The 23,103-nt window shown below is 38.4% G+C and overlaps 1 protein-coding gene across 2 annotated transcripts; it reads left to right on the plus strand.

Moving 5' to 3' along the window:
- The first annotated feature begins 23 nt into the window (after positions 1–23).
- LOC136269287 (uncharacterized) lies at positions 24–22,763 on the plus strand. Of its 2 annotated transcripts, XM_066064821.1 has the most exons (5): positions 24–335; positions 4,322–4,386; positions 6,391–8,665; positions 12,918–13,410; positions 22,456–22,757. In XM_066064821.1, the coding sequence occupies exons 1-5, from the start codon at positions 68–70 to the stop codon at positions 22,526–22,528; spliced, it is 3,174 nt and encodes a 1,057-aa protein (XP_065920893.1). In that variant the 5' UTR covers positions 24–67; the 3' UTR covers positions 22,529–22,757. The 2 variants fall into 2 exon arrangements, with proteins under 2 accessions (XP_065920893.1, XP_065920894.1); XM_066064822.1 differs by lacking the exon at positions 12,918–13,410 and having other exon boundaries at positions 22,456–22,763.
- Positions 22,764–23,103: the final 340 nt, after the last annotated feature.

Here is a 23,103-nt window from a genome sequence, read left to right on the forward strand (position 1 = left end):
TTTTGTGAACTTAAGTGTCACAAAGAGAGCATTTTCCCGGAATTCAAGGGTGGTTCCCCTTCACAATATGGCTGCGAATGAGACAACGAACGAGGCTACAATAACTGTCAACGAGGCCTTGAACAAGCTTGTTGTACCAAGAAGTAAAGAGGGAGCACCTTCCATCCTTTACCTCGCTGATGGCATTCCAAATGACGCCAGCTACTCGAAGCCGAATTACTACAAGGTCATATCACACTTCCAGAAAAAGAGAAACAATGGTGGTGAAGTAATAGAAGAAGAATACAAGTGTATAGGACCTAATGCAGCTTTGATTCTATTTGAAAATGCGTTCGGTGAGTGTTTTCTGTGACTAATACTATACGACCCTTTCACAAATCGTGGCCCTTCATGATCCAGTGGCAATTGCAATCACTTTTTGATGTGTATTGTCAAACGTTGGATCTGATTGTCCCAATCAGGGTTGCAACTGAATCTGGATGGGATTCAGATTTGATTCAGTTAAAGCAGTACTTTAACGTAGTTGCTATTCATTTGGTCATGGCATAGATACTACACCCCCCCCCTGGGATTGGAAACTGCACATACTCCCCATACAAAAATTTGCCGGATCCGTACCTCTAGTTGATTGGTGTTAACTCAGAAGAACTTTCTTTAACTTCTGTAATACAACGTATATTGAATAGTGTGAAGTTGAAATCCTTTCTTTTGGTGAACCATCACTGTCAACCTTTCTTGAATGTCAGACAGGACGCTAAGGACGATTACTCCTGTGGCCGCTCTCAAACTTTTGCTAGCTCTAAGTCTCAAATGGCGGTTTCTACAAAAGCCAATTTTGTACTGTGCAGATAACTTGGTACAACGAATCAAATCAGCGTAATTGTAAAAAGCTTCCTTCATCACAAAGGCATTTTTCAGTTTTTGCGCTCCGCCCAGGTCTTCTTCTTTTGCTAGCTCTAGCGTAATGAATTGATGTCCTGTGGAAGTTATCGCATCATTTCCTGATAGATAAGACATCAGTTAATCGAACCAGCACAGTTTGAAACTCAACTACAGCCTTGAAAACAAAAAATTCTATTTAAAAAAGTCACTACGCGTGTCAACTGCATAAAATATTACTGTTTCAGTTGAATGCGCAGGAATTACGTTGTTCGCAACCACTTTGGTACTTCCTTGGAAGTTTCTTTTACTGTTACTGCTTCGTTATTGTGACTACAGTATCGACAGTGGGAAGATAACTTGGCAGAGTATAGATTTATTTCGTGTAGAAAGGTGTCAACGGAGGTGCGGATAGAGGTGTCATATACAACCAGTTTCCAATCCCTGGTGGGTGTAGTATCTATGGTCATGGACAAATCATTCTTCCAGCATAAAACTTAGACCGAAAGGTTTTCCATTTTATCTTTGCTGCAGATGGCTTCCCTGTGTTTCTAACAAGAATCATCCAATTTTCTGTTGTGACTAGATTGATTACAGAGGTCCTTCTCATAATGTTCTTCATGTGTAACACTGTGTAATGGGCTGAAACGAAGTGTATTGGTCACTTCGCTATTTCAGTATATGGTAGTTGGGGGGGTGCTTTTAGATAAGCCTGGCACCATTCTTTCTTCTAATACAGTATGCACAGTCATAATAATATTACAAAAGGGTAAACAAGTACAATGAAAACTTAAGAAAAGTAGGGATCAAAGAAATGAAAAGTAGTGAAACAAGGGAGGTCACCTACACCTGAAGATATACTAGTGGAGATTTAATCCTTGATTCAGCCATGGATATAAACTGAAGTACGGATTAAATGTCCACTAGTATATCTTCAGGTGTATGTGACCTCCCTTTTTTCACTAATTTTTATTTCTTTGATCCCTAATAAACTTTATACCCCTTGTACTTGTAAAGGTATATAAAGGGTGTGTGTGCTTATGTACTAAAAGGTTGCTTACATGGTAAGTTTGGCATCGCAGTTTAACATTAGGGTATCATTTTAATCCCTTTGAGCTCTAATTGGCTAGTAATTTGGCTGCTTTTTTTTCTGCACACTGACTATTGAAAAGGGTGCCCAGATTACAAGTTGAATAGAGTCAAAAAGTATAAAGTAGGAATTTAGCAAAACTAAAGGTACAACACAAGTCATTGATAAGGATCAATGTTAAAATCTTGTTTATAACAGTCAGTTGTATTAACATTCATTCTTGGTTGCTCCAGATATTATCTATTTTGGTTGCCAGTTACTTTTTACTTTCATGGGAGTGCCCTTGTTTTACAGCTTTACATGGTATTGTACCCTTTAAATCTATACTATAAATGCAAGGCTAATTGCTGTAGTGTATGTGACTGGATATGCAAGAATCACACATGTTAGCGTAAGCCTAATTTTACAGTAGAATACAATAAACACAATGGGTGAAATAATTATGAAATTGAAAAAACAAAAAACTTTGTAATTTAATCCAGGCGCGCGCCTGGTTTACTGAAATTGTTTTCATAAAAGTGTGTGTATGTACCTATCTACCTATCTATGTTTGTCCGTATGCACCCATGTGAGCAAAATCGTTAAATAATGGTAAAAGCAGCTTTTACATAAGAAGTAAAAGCGAAATTAAGTCTGTATTAAACTTCTGCACAGATGAACTTTGCTCTGAGGTGGTTTCTTTTCGGCAGACTGAAATACGGGTATGGCGACTTTTCTCAGGCTTTGTAAACTACCTTCCCTTTGAGGTTTTCAGGCATTTAACAACTGAAAAACAATGGTGCAGACCTCATACACTACCAGGAATAGCCTATCGCTTCGAGTTGAAAGGGGACGTATCCTTTACGTACGCGAACGAAAATGAAGAGCAGCCATGAGGCTTTGTCGAGAGAATTTGTGGGAAAAAACACGATAGTCAAACTATAAAACAGTTTAGAAGATACTTCTGTGTGTAATATGTTGGTTAAAGCGGTTTATTTAACAAGCGCTTCCTTAGCAGTGCATAGCAACGTAATTAAACGAATTACGAAATTTCATGAATTTCAAAATCCGAGAATTAGCTAATAATATTGTACAACCAAAAACTATCCTATTGTAAAATAGTAATACATAGTTGGTTAATTCATAATATCATATACTATCTATGGCTAATTCCAGATGAATTAGCTAGCTGCATGGCGCCTGGTTTTTAGAGGTAGCACACCATCAACTTGTTTTTTGAGCACTTGTTTCACAATGAAGGAAGATGATAATGGCAAAAGCGTGATCCTCAAAGCAAGAAGATTTTCAAAATCTTTGGTTCGTGTCAGTAATCCCAAGGAGAAGGAAGAGTCTGTCTTACATTGGACCAGCAGTTTGTTATCATTTTTTCTCACTTTTTTGCCTTCACCATGGTTGTAGGAAGGGTTTAGAAGACAAAACTTACCCAGCAATGGATTTACCTGTTTGTGGAGAACCCAGTGGTGTAATGTATAGGACTGTACTCATAAGTTATGACCGTTTCATTGTGTCTGTAGTTTATTTCTGTATTATCACTGTACAAATTGATTTTGCTGCTGTTGCCACTAACTTTGGGTTGACCACTATTTTGGCTATCGAGATAAAGAAAATGTAATAAAATGGAATTCGAAAAATGCACTAACATGTGGGGTTCTTGCAGATCCAGTCACATATAGTCTCTCACTGTAGCTAACAGAGGTATAGGGTCTTGCATACAACGTGTTGTTGCACCTAAAAATTACACTGCGAATTATCTATGTTGCAATCTACATAGCTCTTGGCACACACCTCTGTTTTAACGTAACCAGATCAGATCCTTCGTATCTGGGTTAGTTAGTCAGATTGGTCAGCGATACTGACCAACCCACTAATAGTTCTCTGAATGTATCCTTCTTCATTAAACATATATCCCAAAGTTTAACGTATACTTTTAATGAAGGCAACAAAGGGGGATTAAATGTAAAGGTTGACATCACAATCTAAATTCTTACTTAGTGGTTAAATTGCCATATACTTGTGACACATGTGTACACAACATGTAGCTACATATACGTATATTGATAATGATTTAGGTCATGTGAGTTGTTAGTCCTTACCATGCATATTTTTGGTACAGTTGATTTGTGGTTGGTTGTCCACAAAATCTAAATATACAATATGTAACATGGAAATACCCATCGAAACTTACTGTCATGGACGGCACGAGCCTACTTAGCTATTTAACCTGACTGCTGCCAATTTTTATTTGCTACTTTCAGGAATGTGATTTTAGTGCATTTGATTTCCATGGCCAACCCACTCCAAATCGACTATATGTAGCTTAAATTTGAATAATGTTTGTTTATCTTTCTGTAGCTGTGTCACAGATAGAAACAATTGACCATGTCATTGATGACCAACTGGTAAAGCTTTATCCTCTGGTAAGTTGTGCACATCTTAGTTTGTGGATGTTTGCTGGAAACTACGTAGCTAGTCATTCACAATGTTCACTCTTAGTACAATGATATGATAATGTCCATGTAAGCATGTAGTCTCATGCCCAGCCCCTCAAACACCACAATATTATTAATTTTATGGATGCGATACTAATCAGCTGAAGGTAAAGAAAAGTCCATGTTGTGTGCATTGTACATACAGGAGTGTACGTATGTACTGCGATACGCCAAAGGCACTTGTTGGACTGAAGAGACATCTAACATTTGTGACCAGATCTGCGAGAACCCAACACAATCCCGCAAGCCTAAATTTACAGTATAAAGCATTGAATACAATGGGTGAAATACTTGTGTATTATTGAAAAAAATCCGTAAATTTTTTGAATGCCTCTTTCTTAGTGAAGGAAGGGACTAACAATAAAAACCTGGATATCATCTTATTCGCCTACTCAAGAGGAATTGGAAAATCTTTTTTTTTTCGTTGCAGTAGACCCAAGGATACGTAAGTTATGAGCATTTGTTACGTCATGTCGAAGCGATCATATGCAATAGATTTTTCTTCACAAATTTTCCTTTTGTATGCAGTGAAGAAAGACGATAAAAGGACAAACTTACCCAGTAATTGGTTGCCCTATTCATGGCAAGCATGATGGTGAAATTTCAGCTCCATACGTCAATCCGTTTGTAAATTACAACCGTTTTAGTAAGCACTTGTAATTTTTTTCCCTATACTTGCTGTACAAATGGATTTCTCTGTTGTTGCTGCTTTGCAGGGCTGTAACTCTGAAAGTTATTGGCATATGAGGCTGAAACTTTGCCAGAGGGTACACTTGGTTAAGTAGATTATAAACATTTAATAAACAGGAATTCGAAAAAATGCATGATTGTGTTGGGATTTTCGCAGATCCAGTCACATTTAAAAAGAAAGTCCATAGCTTTAGCCATTATTAAGTTATGTTTGTCTGAAGGCATCAGTGAGTCAACCAGTAGAAAATTTTGTTCAAATGCTTTAAATTCAGTAGCATCTTACTGGAAGCATTTTAGACAGCTTTGAAGACACTTTCGAACTCTATCCAATATTACCAAGGTGATATGAACATATTATATTGTAAGGCTGGTTTTGATCAGGAAGCTGCCATTATTGGCAGTGACCAGAGCCGTACGAGCCATAGTCTAAATCAGTTATTGCCCAAATCCACGGTATCTTTGCTATTTTAGAGACCTTCAGAATGACACATAATCACCTCGGGCTTCGCCCTTGGGTGCCATTCCTCAGGTCTCTAAAATAGCGAAGATACCTGGGTTGTGCAATAACCTATACTTGTTATTATTAGTGCAGCTAAATAATTTAGGACCATGGTTGCATTTTTTGCAGCGAAGCATTTTTTGGAGGTACAGCTACAAAAAGGGATGTGATTTTTTTGTTCTGTTTTCTGTAGTGAACTAATCGTTAGTGCGACTATATGTATTCCTTTTTAATACAGTAAATAATTTTGTGGTTTCTATGTACATACCTGTTAGAAACTGTTGGCACGGAAAATTACTGGTTTCCTTGCTTGAAGAAGATGAAGACTAGAAGATTGGAAAGCAAGGGCAAACACTCATCGGAGCCTGAAAAGGCACATGCTGCATGTTATGGGTGCTTGTACAATGCATTGTTTACCTTATCAACTGGTCAGGAATGTACGTAGGTAGGTAGTCGGATCAAAAATCAGGCTTGGGAATTTTTTAATTCTATATTGGTCATTCTGTAAGGGTTTCTTATAATACAAGATTGACGTTAGATACGTTAAGACATTTCCATGAAGGTATGTTTTGTCTCACAGAATATTTCTGCAATGAGTTTTAATATTATCATGCACCTTTTATTTTGGAAGTTTACTACTATACAGTACTACATATTGAACACATACAGTACCTATCATACAATACGGTATGCTATAATTTTATTTACTATAAGGTTGAAAACTACGTTACCTTTTTGCATAGGTAACAGAAAAGGTCACCATAGAAATTGAGGCTGGTTCTTCATTTGTTCAAGCTCTTATGCTTTCAAAAGATACAGTACAATTAATTGAGAAAGAAGAACTTCTGGTGACAGGTACTGGCTCAAGGTATGTGATAGTAGGAAACTGGTTGAGCGTAGAAAATTTTCGCAAGCACTTTAAACAGTTGTTGACTAAAGAATTATGCCATCATGCCAAGGACAATTCCTTCTCTGAGCTTCTTAGTCTTGATGATGATGATGCAATGGTTCTTAGCCAACCTAGCCCTACAGATGAATTGGCTAGCAGTCTACCAAAGGCAGCAAGCTCTCGACCAGACCCAGCAAGCACTGTAGTGGAAGGTTCTGATAAAAGTATTTCAGCTGCATCATCAAACCTCAATCCTGATGTTCTTGCATTAATGGAGAAGACAGGAGCCTACCAACACTCTGCAGTGTCTTATGATCAACAGACAATGACCATCAACATCGATTGTGATGATGTTACAGAGAAGGAGAAGATCAAAGAGGAACTATTTACTGCTTACCGTGAGCTGATGATGGGTGGTAAACTAAAGGAACATTCAGTATCAGTTAGTGACGTACAACAGGCAAGTGCAATAGTTGATGAGTACAACAAATCCTTCAACCACACTTACTTCAAGTATGATGCAAAGAAAGGAGAAATCAAGTGCTTGTCTACTGATGCTCGACAGATGCAGCATGTAAGAAAACGGTTAAACACTTCTGCTCAACGCTCTGTCCCAGCTCACAGTTCTTCCTCACCTCAAATCTTAATATCAACCAAGTCAGTTTTTATTGACTTGCCACAACTCTCCAGGAGAGTCACCATTAAGCTTGCTAATATCGTAGATGAGGATGTTGATGCCATAGTTAATGCTGCAAATGATCGTCTGCAACATGATGGGGGTGTAGCTGCTGCCATTAATAAAGCCAGTAATTATGAAGTGCAGAAAGCATCTAACCAGTTGATCAGTCAGCATGGAAGTGTAGCCACTGGTGATGCAGTTGCAACAACTGCAGGAGGAAAGTTGAAATGCAAATTGGTCTTACATGCAGTTGGTCCTATGTCATGGCAACACAAACAAAATTGTGGTCCCCTGTTGAAAAGTGCTTGTAGTAATGTGATGATCATAGCAGAACGATTTGAAGTTAAGTCTATTTCTTTTCCACCAATCAGTTCAGGGATATTTGGTGTGTCAAAAGAACTTGTGGCTAATGTTATGCTCTCAACACTTTGTAGTTACAAGTGTCACAGTCCTGTACTACTGACAGATGTACGGATTGTTATCATTGATGATCCGACTTATCAAGTATTCCTCAATGTGTTCCATAAAGAGAAACAGTGGTTGGAGTCACTACCCGACATGGTTGGCCCAAGCGTTACTGCTGCCACCTCAGAAATCATAAAACCTGCTACTTTCCGCTATGGTCAACCTCGAGGGGCTGAAGTGCATACTGTTCCACCAGGCTTTACTCAAAAATTCACAGGTACTACATACACACAATTTGGAGGACATGCTGTGACCCAACAACCAACAGTGTCAATGGAAAGTAATCCTGTTTCACCTGGAAATCATGTTGGTCAAGTTGCAGATCTGTTGGGACCAATGTCAACTACTAGCACGTTTCTACGTACTCCTCTCTTGCAAACTCCTCAAAGTTACAGTCAAGCTGCAATGCAACAACCACTGATGTTGACAAGAGCACAACATGTACATATCATGACTACCACTTCTGAAACTCCTGTTACCAGCCATTCACCAGTGACATCTATTCATACTTCCCTTGATGGGCCTACTGGTGCTGCAGATGTTGACAGAAAGAACAGAGGAGATACAGAAGAAATAGGAGCAAAGAAAAGCAGTGATGTCTCAATTGATTCTTTTAAGTCAGCAGAAGAGAATAATGATTCAGTATTAGAAAGTAATAATCTAAAAGATGATACAGAGAGTGGAGATCACAAAAAGCGCATTGGTGACATAAAAGATGAGGAGAACAATGATAATGATAATTCCCACACAACAAATACTATCTCTCCTTCATTGTCCACTGCAACTGTTACTCTTGCTCAAACCCCACTCTATCCAACTTTGGAGGAGCTAAATGGTCAACTGACACCTAATGACAATGATCACAGATCTGCAAAGAAAACTTCACCTCAAAACCAGACAAGCTATTCTACATCACTTACATTTTCCAACAAAAGTTTGCCGCCATCTACAAAGGAAGAGAAGAAGGAAGAAAAGAAAGAAGAGAGTAAGTTACTTGCGTATATTCAAATGGAATCTTGCTGTTAATGTACAGTAGGCTGCAAAAAAAAGTTTACATTTCGTAGTTGTAATTATGCTGTAGTAGCATAATTACAAAAGTGTAATTACAAATTGTGTTCTATTGGTAATTATGCATATATTGTAAATTTTATTGCATAATTACAGATTATGGTCGAAATGTAATTACAGCACAAACATGTGTAATTACTTGGTAATAACACTGTAATTACAATTACGAAACATAAACTTTTTTTTGCAACCTACTGTATACTGTTGGTATGTAATCCACTTCCTAACCACTGTGCCCAACATAGCCAAAATCTTTAAATCTAAAAATAAACAGCAAACAATTACGTAGCAAGTCACATTCAAAATAATGAACAAATATGTGACCCACTGAATGAAAACCTGATTTTATTTACATAATTCACTTTTTGAGATAAATGCCATTGAAATACATCAGGTAAATTTGCATGCTACATAAATAGTCTTTTAATTGTTTCAGTAAACAATGAAGATAGATTCAAATTGAAATATCCAATGGGGTTCATGGAGAGTAAGAATATCTAATCCAAAACAGCCAAGTTGTAAAAAAAGAGTGCGGCTCTCAAAAAGGCTATGGTGAAAAAAGATGTGAAATCCAAGGTGGCGGCCAAGAAATGGCTGTGATGATAGGTTAATGGTAAAAATTTTAATAACAATTCAGGTGAATTTTAGTGCCGCTTGGTCTTGGCACAAAATTCACCTGAATTGTCATCATTAAAATTTTTACCATTAACCTACCATCACAGCCACTTCTTGGCCGCCACCTTGGATTTCACATCTTTTTTCACCATAGCCTTTTTGAGGGCCGCACTCTTTTTACAGCTTGGCTGTTTTGGATTAGATTTCACTTCTTTTTGTATTTGTATAACCTATCTTTTTTTCTTTACCACAGGAAGAAGAAAAGATGAAGCAGATGTTAAATACTTCAAATATTTCTGATTTTATCAGTAAATGTACAAATTATATATGTAATACATGTATTTATTACAGAACTCCCTACATGGTGGTTTCTTTGTAACTGAACACTCTACAAGGTGACTTCTTCTAGGTGATCTCTCTACAGGGTGAATTGTTTGTAGCTGAACAATCTACAAGGTAACTTCTAGCTGGTCTCTCTACAGGGTGATTTGTTTGCAGCCGAACTCTTTACATGATGGTTTCTTTGTAGCTGAACTCTCTACAAGGTGACTTCTTCTAGTTGAACTCTCTACAGGGTGATTTCTTTGTAACTGGAATCTCTACAAGGTAACTTCTTCTGGCTGATCTCTCTACAGGGTGACTTGTTTGTAGCTGAACTCGATGGTTTCTTTGAAGCTGAACTCTCTACAAGGTGACTTCTTCTAGCTGATCCCTCTACAAGGTGATTTGTTTGTAGCTGAACTCTCTACAAGTGATTTGTCTGCAGTTGAACTCTTTACATGGTGGTTTCTTTGTAGCTGAACTCTCTACAAGGTGACCTCGTCTAGCTGATCTCTCTACAGGGTGATTTGTTTCTAGCTGAACTCTCTACAGGTGATTTGTTTGCAGCTGAACTCTCTACATGGTGGCTTCTTTGTAGCTGAACTCTCTACATGATGGTTTCTTTGTAGTTGAACTCTCTACAAGGTAACTTCTTCTAGCTGATCCCTCTACAGGACGATTTGTTTGTAGATGAATTCTCTACAGGGTGATTTGTTTGAGGCTGAACTCTCTACGTGGTGGTTTCTTTGTAGCTGAACTCTCTGCAAGGTGCCTTCTTCTAGCTGAACTCTCTACAGAGTGATTTGTTTGCAGCTAAACTCTCTACATGATGGTTTCTTTGTAGATGAACTCTCTACAAGGTGACCTCTTCTAGCTGAACTCTCTACAGGGTGATCTTTTCATAGCTGAACTCTCTACAGGGTGATATGTTTGTAGCTGAACTCTCTACGTGATGGTTTCTTTGTAGCCGAACTCTCTGCAGGGTGATTTGTTTGTAGCTGAACTCTCTACAGGGTGATTTGTTTGTAGCTGAACTCTCTACAGGATGGCTTCTTTGTAACTGAACTCTCTGCAAGGTGACTTGCTTGTAGCTGAACTGTCTACAGTATTAACTGGTTGCTGCTGAACTCCCTACAGTATAACTTGCAATGTAATAGAAATCTATAATGGAGTAAGTCATGAACTAGCTGAATGCTCTATTAGGATGACTGTTCTATTAGAGTATCTCAATCTCGTATTTGCTACACGGAGTTGGCTTTGCAATCATAACTCAGTGGTTTGTAATCCGATTGTTCTGTACTACTGCAAGGATTTTCTATTCCAGCTACATACTAATTTTCAGCTCACTGCTCTAAGCGGTTTGCCTGGTAGGCGTGAAAATTATTGGTATTTTTATTCATGAATCTCAATCGCGCAATTGTTACACGCCTTCGGTTTCATATCATATCTCCATGATCTCAATTTTGATTGTTTGCAAACCACCAAAAAGGCACTCCTACAATGGTTGATCTATCCACAAACCGATTTTCAACTCATTCCATGAAGCGGTTTACCCTGTAGGCGTGACAACAAATCAATCTTGTTTTACATGAATAATCGATCATAACTCCTGAACCATTCATTGAATGTGCACCAAATTTGATACTAGGATCCGTTGTTAGACTCCCTTTATGTGTGCCAAATGTCAAGGCAATCGGAATACATGTTTGTGTTTTATAGCAATTTTTCGAAGTGTGCGAAAAGACGAAGAATAAGAAGAAAAAAAATAAAGAAATAAAAATGAAATTTTGGCTACTCATATCTCAGAAATGGCCAAGGCGATTTTCTTCAAATTCGGTATGCGGGGTGGCCTACCTGGTAGGCACCTCTGCAGCAAAACGGGTTCCAATCGGATGAAGGATCACGGAGCTACAAAGGGGTGAAAATCGCATTTCTTTTTTCCTGTCAATATACTCACGGTGTGGCGCGCTGGCTTCTTGGGCCGCACAACACACTACCGTGTGTCTTGATCTTTGTTTATAATCGATTAAATAAGCACCTGTAATTTTTTCCCTTATAGGCACTGTATAAATTGATTGCCTTGCTTTAATTTTCTTGTTAACTATGAAAGTACTTACCAGATAAGGCTGAAACTTTAACAGCGCATTGATTTTTCTCTCTAGGTAACAAAGAGTCATAAAATGAGGTTTGAAGAAAATACTAACAAGATGGGTTTTTGCTTAGCGGGTCACATATAATTAAGTATTGAATTGAAAGTTTAGTGTAGTGTCTGTAACATATCTTTGCACTGTTAAATGTGGGTGGTGGATTCCTTTATTGGGAAAAGCTTCAACACTTACGGTAAAGTTAGTATTTCAAAATTGGGTAAAACTAAACTCTTGAAGCAGATGCTTTTATGCCAAAGTACTTTAATGGTAAGAAATTATGTAGAAGAGATTTGTTGCTTAGAAGTGTGTATTCCTAGCTAGATTTACTTGACATCATGCCTCAGCATCAAACCCACTCTTTATAGCTGTCTAAATCCTGTGCTATTATATATATATATATATATACTGGTTCTACACATTTTGCCAAAGAACTGAAAGAAGCAAACACGTCTAGCCATATAAGGGATGTGTTTGCCACAATGTCTACAAGAATGTTTTGCTATGTGTACACATATATGTTAGTGGAAATTCACTATCAGCAGTAAATGAAAATTATACCCCTTGAACATATTGCATACACACACATATTAGGGATGCACCTATGCCACTTTTGACCAGCCTATCTGACACCAATACACTTTTGGTGGAAAATTGGCCCATACCTTGCCAAAACCAATACTTTGCCATAGAGACATTAACAGCCAGTATCTCCACTGCTCTTTAACACTTGTAAATACACTTGTCTATGTAGCACTCCTTTTTGGTTTTGTGGCCATCATGAACTGATCAATCATCATATGTGGTTTCAATGAATCTTGGTTTGGTACCGGTGCATCTCTAATACAGTGGGTTCTGCATTATCAGAACATCTGTGTGCCAGTTCAATTACAAATGTGTTCAGAAAAGTAAATTATATGCAGAGTTCTGTTCAACTACTCTAATAATATAGTACACTCTAACAGAACACCTTTGTACTGTTTGGATAGTCAAGAGTCCAGATAATTGAGTACCCAAATTGTACAAGTGTAAATGCACATGGTGTGAACAATCAATTCAAATAGCATCATCTCAGTTTTTGTTGTTTAGGTTGTCCGATTTGTTTAGAGTCATTGAAAAGCATGGCCCCTACAGCAGTGACCTGTTGCAAGCATTGCAAACAAAACTTTTGTAAGTCATGTCTTGACAAGGCCATGAAGCACAAGCCATACTGCCCCACCTGTACTTTACCATTAAGGAAAATAACTGGAAATCAACCAAAAGGTGGTACCATGAACGTTCAAACTATGCGGCAATGTTTACCTGGTTATGAGAAATATGGTACCATTTGTATCAGGTACAATATTCCCAATGGAAAGCAAGGTCCAGAACATCCTAATCCTGGACATTATTTTTATGGTACATCACGTAGTGCTTACTTACCAAATTCACCTGAGGGACAGAAAGTTGCTCGACTACTCAGGAAGGCTTTTGATGCTGGATTGGTATTTACTGTGGGGACGTCCCACACAACTGGGGCCAAAGATACCGTAGTCTGGAATGATATCCATCATAAGACAAACACACATGGAGGATCAGAAAGGTTGTCATTGTGTGTTATTAGCTCTTATTGTTTTCCAGAATGTTGTATATGTTAAATAAGTTCACATTTACTACATGTTTGATGACTTGTAATCAATTGCTCTGCAGTAAACCAGTGCTGGGATACAGTACTATATGTTTGGGATCGCAGAATTTTCTACTGCCTGATTGACTGACTGATGCCTTCAGACAGATATAACTCAATATCGGCTAGAGGCTTGATTTTTTTACTCGCTTAGCCTGACAGGTGCCTTTTGGCATATCATAGTGTGTACAATTCATGCATCATGGACTTACTTTTGTCCTCCTGTTTCTCTTATACTGACAACTCAAGGTATCAATTCACGGTAGTGCATGTGTCATCCTGTCTTCTCTGTGTTTGTAACAGGAATTGTCCATATTTTCTGTAGTGACTGGAATGATTGCATAGGTTCTTGTAGTGTTGTTCATTTGTAACACTGTGTAATGGGCTGAACACAGCTGAAAACTAAACGTAATGGCCACTTCACTTTTCAGTAATTAATGGTTGGGGTGCACGTTCAGACACAAAATTAATTATGATTATACCAGGCACCATTCTTTCCTTTGGTGCTGCCTGTCTGCCTGCCTGCCTGCCTGCCTGCCTGCCTGCCTGCCTGCCTGCCTGCCTGCCTGCCTGCCTGCCTGCCTGCCTGCCTGCCTGCCTGCCTGCCTGCCTGCCTGCCTGCCTGCCTGCCTGCCTGCCTGCCTGCCTGCCTGCCTGCCTGCCTGCCTGCCTGCCTGCCTGCCTGCCTGCCTGCCTGCCTGCCTGACCACAGTCACAAACCTAGAGGCCAAGCAAAGCAGCACACAGCCACCATTTTACACTACAGTAACAAACTCACTAGTGGGATGTGCTTTTTGGGATTCCAACGAGTGTAGGCCCTCTGCACTGTTTCTTTCTTTTATCTTCAATCAGGGTGCTTGTCTTGTTGCAATAAAACCATATCAAGGAGTCAATTTTCCTTATCAACACTTTTCTTGAGCAGCATATTTAGACGTTGCAAACTTATTTAAGCATTTATGCTAGATGCGTGTAACTTCATGATAGGTTCATTTCCACGCCCATTAATTAATTAACACAGGGATTTACTACTGTTGTTTCCTTGAGCAAGAAACTTTATCCCGATTGCTCCAGCCACCCAGCTGTTAAACCGGGAACATATTGTATATGTAGTACAATTAGGGCACAGCTGAAGAACATTCTTGGCTGATGCAAAAAAAAAAAATAGAAAAAAATATGCGATCTTGGTTGATTGGTAATGATCGAGCACTGAGACCACACCTCTTAACAGACTATCACAATGACACACCCCATTATTATTGGCCTAGCTGTATTCATAATGCTAGCACAACGAAAATATGAAATAGTGACACACACCCTAGTAGGTGAAAGGCTGACTTGAGATGCTCTAATACAGCAATCACCCTAATAGAACAGTCACACATGTATAGCTGTATGATATAACAAAAAAATCAAACTAGTATATTAATATTTTTTTTAAAGAAGTGGCTGGCCAAACACTGCGCATGCGGAAATCTGCATGATGAAATGATATGTTGCAAATTAGTAGTGGGGTTGTTAGATGACGCATTATCAGCATGCCACTGCATCCTGATTTATCCCATGACCAAAGCAAGGCAGTCCACAAGCAGCAATACACTGTAAGAGGAGCAGTCCAAGACAGTGGTAAACCACTAGACTTGAAGGCACTAGATTCCAGAAAGCATTCCAAGCGTGTCAACAAGTTTGAGATAGCAGCTGGCAAAAAGCCACCATGCACTTCATGTTAGCAAACAAGGATGTAAAGATGCATCAAATGAGGGAAAACAATAGACAGCAGTGTCCTGCAAAAAATGCACAGTGACACAAGTGTTGAAAAGTAGGAAACTACAGTGCTCTATGTTCCAGTAACAAAACGTCTGATTAACTGAAGACAGTGTTGATTCTGATGAGAATTCCTTTCTTGGAGCAGTACATTTCAACAATAGGTAACAGTAGCTAAGTACCATCAATTTAAACCCAACACAAGTTACTGTTATACCTGGAGACACGTACAGAAAATCACATTGCAGAAGCCAAACAAAGTACAACATGGTCCTGCTGATTCACAACTTTTAGTGCTTGGTCAATTTACAGGAACCTTGTCCCACAAGATAACACAGTATGAACAACGATTTTTTGTAGCGAAGAACTTCAAGACAAACTACAACTGATTGAACAATATACATAATATCTGTACCTCACTCAATAGTGTCAAAATTAATTCAGATCTCTTTAGAAGTTTAGGAACACTCATTGTCAACTATAAAATTAAACTCCATGGTAATGCCAAACCTTACGCTCTCCATACAGCTCGTCAAGTACCTATCCCATTATGACATAAGGTGGAGAAACAGTTGCATCATATGCAGTCCATAGGAGTAATTTCACCTGTTGATTACCCCTCACCTTAGTGTGCTGGTATGGTAGTGGTACCAAAAACCGTCAGGAGATGTGAGAATTTGTGTCACTTTAAAACCGCTTAATCAGAATGTTCTTCAAGAGTACCATCCACTTCCAAATGTAGGTAAAACACTTGCACAGTTATCAATTAAACTTTCAACAGATGTGTGATTAGAGCTGTTTTGCTACCACATGAAACTACTAGCAATGGAAACCAGTAGCTTATTCATCTCACAAACTTTCAGATAATAGAAACGATGCACCTAAATTGAAAAAGAAGCATTAGCCCTTGCGTTTTCATTCTACATCATAGGTAAGGTAATTGACATTGAAGCCAATCACAAATTACTGGTTTTGTTGATGAGCAGCAAATATCTAAATACTATGCCTCCTGTATATTCTTCTTTGTTTTCATCTTCGTATGATGAGGTATAGTTTTACAGGTTTTTGCAATTGAATTCGTCACCTTTGCATTTGACTTCGTCCCGTTTGCAATAGAGTTCGTCGCTTTTGCAGTAGAATTTGTCCCGTTTGCAATTGAATTAGTCGCCTTGGCAATAGAATTTGACACGTTTGCAATAGAATTAGGCGCCTTTGCATTAGAATTAGTTGCCTTTGCACAAATTTTCGTCCATTTGCGGGTGAAGAGTGTACGCTGTGTGCTTTACAGCTTTTATTGTGAGAAACTGTTGAAGTTGGTGTTATAAGAAGCGATAATATACTATAATTCACATGGAGTGATTAACACTGTCTACTTTCGTCTTGGTTAATTGGTGCTCATCAAACGGAATTATAGTGTGCTATCTTACGAGGTGTTTCTCACATTCCAGACCACACTGCTGGACTTCCAGCATTATGTGTAAGAATAATTATTACAGTATTGTTATATTTAATATACGTGATAACTGTAAATATTCTAGATTTCATATAAAACGTTCCTTTGTATACTGCTGTACTTGTACATTGTTTGTATTACTGTACAGTAACTGTGGTTATTCTTCATGTTCATTTTCTTCATGTTCATTTTCTTCATGTTGATCATCAGTGCTGTCGTCATCTAAAGTGTCTGAAGTTGGGACAGTGTTGTCAATATGGTGTCGATCAAGGCAGGCATCATAAAACTGCTTGGTATTGTATCCAACCCCAACAGTCCATATCAGTTATGCAGCATATTCCTTCATCGATTGAATTCAGGAGATTATCACAACTACTGCTGTGCTATTGTCTGACATAAAACTTCATTTTAGAGATGGTCTCTTCTACTGCATTTAAAAATGGACTGTATGGTGGTAAGTATCGACATTGGTGTGCTGAGTTATCAAACCATTCCTGTACGTCAGTAGTCTTGTGGAATCATACATTGTCCATAATGATGGTGTGAGGAGTGTCATCCACAATGATATTGAGCTCATCTAAAAACTGAGGGAACTTCTCAGCATTGTATGACCCAAGCTGAACATGGTGGTGTAAGATGCCATTCTCTGACAAGGCAATCATTACAGAGATGTTTCCACCCGTGAACCTGGGAGCAAGATGGTTGCTTTCTTGCCAATCACATTCCGGCCACGATGTCGACGCAAGTGTAGGTTAAGCCCAGCTTCATTGAGAAAGATGGTATGTTTGTTGCTGTTCCTTATTGACTGCCATACATACTCATATCGGTTTTCAATTGTAGTTGGTGTGTTACGGCCCACTGGAATGATGTCAAGATTCTTCATCGAGATGTTGTTCCTCTTCAGTGTACGATGGATGGTACTTCTATCTATTGAATTGATGTTGGAGAAAATGTTGCTGTCCTCAATGATTTGCTGTTGAATTTGTTTTAATGTAATGTCATTCTGTGCCTTGACTATATTCACAACTGCCTTTGCTTGTTTTGAAAGTAGCTTCCTTCTATTGGGTTTAGTTGGCAAAGGATATATTCTGTTTGTGTTTCCTGAAGGTGTCTATGATGGAGGTCACTGTGGTGCGAGGTATTCCAAAGTAGGTGGCAACTTCCATTTGCGTTTTGTCCTGGTCTACTATTAGTGAAACAATTCGTTGCCACAATGAAGTAGTTAGTTTCTGGTACTTCCCCCTTGGCTGGCATTACTGCACGTTTTGCACCTACAAACTTCTCTGTCTCAACAGGTAACTAAGGATGAGGCTACATGCACTGAAAGCGACAAGTTACTAAAATGTATCCTGCTCTTATTCTAGCGAATAAGACCGATGGATGGTGAACAAGCGGACTATTACCTTCAACCTCGAAAATGACGAAAATTTGTGCAAAGGTGACTAATTCTATTGCAAGCGCGTCAAATTCTATTGCCAAGGCGACTAATTCAATTGCAAAACCGATGAATTCAATTGCAAACGGAATGAGGTCAATTGCAAAGGTGACGAATTCAATTGCAAAAACCTGTAATATTTGTCATGTACGTACATGAGTAGTTGTTATATGTTTCAGACACTCTGTCTAGAGGTAGTGTCCAAATCTGATTCTGACAATACCAAAACCTGGAAGGAGCTACAGAAGCATTCATTACTGTTGTCATGTCACATTTACCAGCAACTACTTGACTAGCTTACATTCACAATGGATTACTGTTATGTGGAAACAGAATTGTAGTACCTTCCACCTTTCAACAAGAAAGCCACCAAGGAGTTGTCAAAGCTTAACTTAGAGCTCGAACATCTGTGTGGTGGCTTGGTATGTTAAAGCAGATTCAAAGTTTCATTCAGAACTGTAACATCTGCTTTCAAGCACAAACTGAACTATTGATTCCTAATGAGTTGCCAAAATGACCATGGCAAAAGCTTGAATCCAATCTGTTTGATTTTGAATACAAAGGAGTAGTTCTTGAGGCTTTCTTCAACTACATCAGACAGCATCATCATAGCTTTGAAGACAATTTTTCCCATCATGGAATTCCAGAGAGACACTAGTAACTGATAATGGCCCTCAGTATTCATTAGAAGAGTTTCACTGCTTTTCACTGTCATATGGTTTCAGACATGCAACCAGTAACCCATACTACCCCAGGGGGAATGGAGAGTCAGAACATGCAATAAGAACAGGGATTCCAATGATCCTCACATTACCTACAAAGCCACACCCCTACCTTGGTCTGGTATCAGAGCTTTTAATGGGTAGAAAACTAAAAACTAGTGTACAAGAGAGTGAAGTGAACTTTACATCTCAGTGTCTTTGCAGAAATTCAAGAAAGAGGACAAACAGTAAAAGAAGAAATGTTGTTATGACAGGTACCACAGAGCATATGACTTAACTGAATTTTCTGATGGCACTCATACCTTTCTTTCTGCTGAATGTTTTTTTAATACCCTGTACATCTTTGATGCTTGGTTGTTTCCTCCACTTTTGGTCTCTTCTGGTCATAGAAGTGTGAATGGGGTGTGTGCATACAAGAGATTCACAGAAAAAAATTGAAGATTTGACATCAGCTGCACTAAACTGAAGTAGTGGTAAGTGGACTGTATTATAGAAGCTTCATCCAGTTGTGCATCATACATTCTAGTAGTAGAGATAGAGTGGCTTGTGAAGTAGCCAGGTACTTTTGCTTGTTTCTTTAGACGAGGTATTATTTCTGCCACCTTTTTGTGCCCAATAGGCAAGGCAACACTGACAATGTTCTGTTGGATTCTTTAATGGAGTCAAACACAATGCTTGATCTGGACAATCATTGGGGCACAGTTCACAGTACCTGAGAAGAAGCATACTAAACATCGTGACAGATTTTCTGTATTTGCATGATGAATGACACGTTTAGATAAGTTTTCAGCTCTTCAATTCATCTTGATTAGAAATGTTCATGATGTATTATAAAATACCTTTCTTTGGACAATACTTACATGTACTTGATTCAGGTTGTGTTAAAGATGCCGATGTTCTAAGTGCAAAGTTCAATCCATTTAAGTACAAAAGTAGACTTGTGGGCCATGATCATTAAATAAACCACTTTCCTTTTGTTTTCCATCTCAGCAATAATCAAATCAGGCCTCATATTTTCCTGTGTTTTAGTTTACCATCTAGCACACCATGAAATTCACGAAAGCCACACAATCTTTAAAAAATATATTTATAGCAGCTTGATCGGCTGCATTCCTTATACTCATCTGTAGACTGCCGCACAATTGGTGTACACTCAGGGTTGTATTCTTTACCTAACATCACCCTAAGAAACCGACACAGCCAGTAGTTTATGGTCCATCATATGTGCACATGTTCCTTCTAGTACGTGTTCACTCCCTACTACTTCAGTGGACAACTTTTCCGCCTGCTGCATATAGTCCAACTAAGCCAGGCTCTTTCTGTCCATTTTGTGTCTTTGGAGTAGCTGACATTTGTACTGATTCAATGTTACTGGCACTTTTAGCACAAGAAAACCTTATACTGTTTTCTGATGACATTTTCAATGAAGTTCCTGTTTTCATTGTAGAGGCCAGTGGTACTTTACATTCAGACTCGACGTACTTAGCTAACTGTTTTCCACTTCTTGCGATGCTTTAAGAATCAATCGCTTCCTCACTATCATTTTCTACCCTTGACTTCCATACAATTGTGATGCTTGATTTGGTAACTCGTCCTCGAACTCATCAATCTCAGCATTGGAGTTCGAGGATTTAACATTGAGACAGGGTTTGTCCTCAGGAGTGTCACTAAACAATTGCATAAAATTTTTTCAAATCCTGGCTCACCATAATCCCCATGCATGGTATATCAGAGACAGACCAACCACTGGCACAGTCTTCACCTCCATTGTCTAAAACACTTAGACAAAATACAGTTCCCTCAAAGATTTAGAAACTATTGGTGATATCAACGTCACCTCAAGCTTTTAAGTCCTCAAAGATACCTATTACGAGTATCTAACTATTACTACTTAAAATTCCTAATTTTTCATTGTATTTGTCATTACAGAAACTCTTGTTGATACCACATGTGACTTGCTGAGCGAAACCAGCTGTTTTTTCAAACTTCTATTTTACTATAAAAACATATTAAAATAATACCTGTGTTACATTAAAAAATTGTGCATAGTTTAATCTTTTTAGTATGCATGGAAACAAAACTCCATTCAGCACATTTTCAAAAAGCACTTTTACATTTATGTAACAGTTATTTTCCATACCTAACGTTGTTTTTACAGCAGTTTTCAATTCCAGACCCGGGCGTCAATCTTGTTATAGTGCTTTTCCATTTATAAGTACACGTGTGAAGCACTAGACCAGCATTCCACAGATTGCCAAAGACCATTATAGTGTTGTACACATGCTCTAAAGACTATACAATTGTAGAGATTAACCCCATGTAACTTAGGCGGCAGGATTTACTTAGCTTAGCAGGCCAAATCCACAATCTTACACCTTTTAGTATAAGGCGTAGGCGTGCTTATACCAAAGCGTTCAGGGTTTCAAGGACCTGGCCTACGAGATTACATGCCAGCTTAAATAGACCTTCAGCACTTGTACTGTAAGGTCTTAATAAATAAACTAATGTCCATTTGGTTCCACAGGGAGTACTTTGAGATAATAAGTCACTCTCTAGAGTTCCTATGGATATATACTATACTTGAAATTGACAAGGAGAAAACATCCTGACCATCCGGCAGACTCCTGTAAGCATTCGAGCGTTAATCGGATGGCTGCAGGTTTGAGACTGCCCAGGTCCAGTCATGGATTTTTTCTCCTTTCTCCACCTTTTCAAACATACTTTATGTAACAACTTTAAACAGGCTGTAGGACCAGGTGTGACCTTCAGCACTTTGTGTTGTAAAGTCTTAATAAATAAAATGAAATAATCTCTATGACACTGAATTAGATTTCTAGAGCACGTGTACAACACTATATGGTCTTTAGAGTGATGGTCTATCATTTGCACATGCGCTTATATATGGATAAGCGCTATGACAAGATCAACGTCTGGGTCTGGAAGCGAATGCTGCAGTAAAAACAACGTTAGGTAGGAAAAATAACTGTTTTGTAAATGTAAAAGTGTATTAAAATTATCCATGTCCGTGTCCAACCGTATCTGCCCCTTCCAACTACCCACACACTTGGGCAAATACAGTACAGCTATGTGGAGATTGTATAAACACTTACTGATCATCTGATCACAAAGCTTTTTAAACACGACTCAACTAAGACAGCACGATTAATCACATGCGTGACATTGTAAATTACAAAAACTAGCCAAACTAATCCTATTAGTTCGTTCTACGAGTAGAAATAGATTAGTGAAACACTTACTGATATCTTGATCACCGAAAATCACAGCGGTTTGAGCACTAGAGAAAATTGCTCCAAACCAGACAACCAGGAAGTACAATATAACACTTAAAGCACCGCCTATGCGTGTGTGTATGAAAAATACAGCACTTGGGGGGTGTCTCGAGGCAAATACAGCACTCTGCTTCACCTCGTGCTGTATTAGCCTCTCAACACACCCCCTCGTGCTATATTTTCCATACACATGTGCGGCAGTGCTTTATAAGCTCATGTGATTAAGATAGAATAAATATCATACTGTGCAACTGTAATTGAGATGTATATGTGTGATATTGAGTTGCCCCTGTGTTGTAGCTATGGTTATCCAGACCCAACCTACTTGAACAGAGTAACTGAAGAACTTGCAGCTAAAGGAATAAAAGAGTGATTGATATTGCTGATTAACTTGCAAAAACTTTTGTTGTAGTTTTATGTGCATTTTTATGATTAATGTTTTTTACTGGCTATTTGCTGTATTAGAAATTTTGTTTGGAATTAATAGCTACCTGTATTTAATGTAAATGTAACAAGTATTTGCTAGCAAGCTAGAATTATAATTAAAGGCTGCTGCTGTTGTTGCTTTAGTGGAGTATCACTCTATGTGACTAAAGAAAACGTTGACTCAAAAATTCATACCTCAATATGCGGTTCCTCAAAGCATGTGAAGATACAGAAGATTACAAGGCACAGAGAGCTGATCCCATGTCACAAGTGTTATTGTAGCTTAAAATATGTGTATCATGTCATTTAGCCTCTAGCTTTAGTGTGGTCAAGTTGGCTATATAATACATTGTAATTAAAAATGTACTGTTTACTCAGTGTGTCAGTGAACGAAGTCACTAAAATGCCATTTTCAAGAGGTTTTGGAAATACAAGCAGTTCTATAGTAGCTAGCATGTATATAGGTATCACCCAAAAGTGTATTATTTTTTTATTGAAAGGGCATAATACAACACCAAAGAA

Source organism: Dysidea avara, chromosome 10 (assembly GCF_963678975.1).
Source record: "Dysidea avara chromosome 10, odDysAvar1.4, whole genome shotgun sequence".
Taxonomy (NCBI): Eukaryota; Metazoa; Porifera; class Demospongiae; order Dictyoceratida; family Dysideidae; genus Dysidea; species Dysidea avara.

Bases quoted from the DNA above. Each gene is read 5' to 3' on its own strand.
- LOC136269287 (XM_066064821.1), top strand. From the start codon at position 68: ATGGCTGCGAATGAGACAACGAACGAGGCTACAATAACTGTCAACGAG. The intron at 336-4,321 runs GTGAGTGTTTTC...ATCTTTCTGTAG, and splicing joins TCTATTTGAAAATGCGTTCG to CTGTGTCACAGATAGAAACA. The intron at 8,666-12,917 runs GTAAGTTACTTG...TTTGTTGTTTAG, and splicing joins GGAAGAAAAGAAAGAAGAGA to GTTGTCCGATTTGTTTAGAG.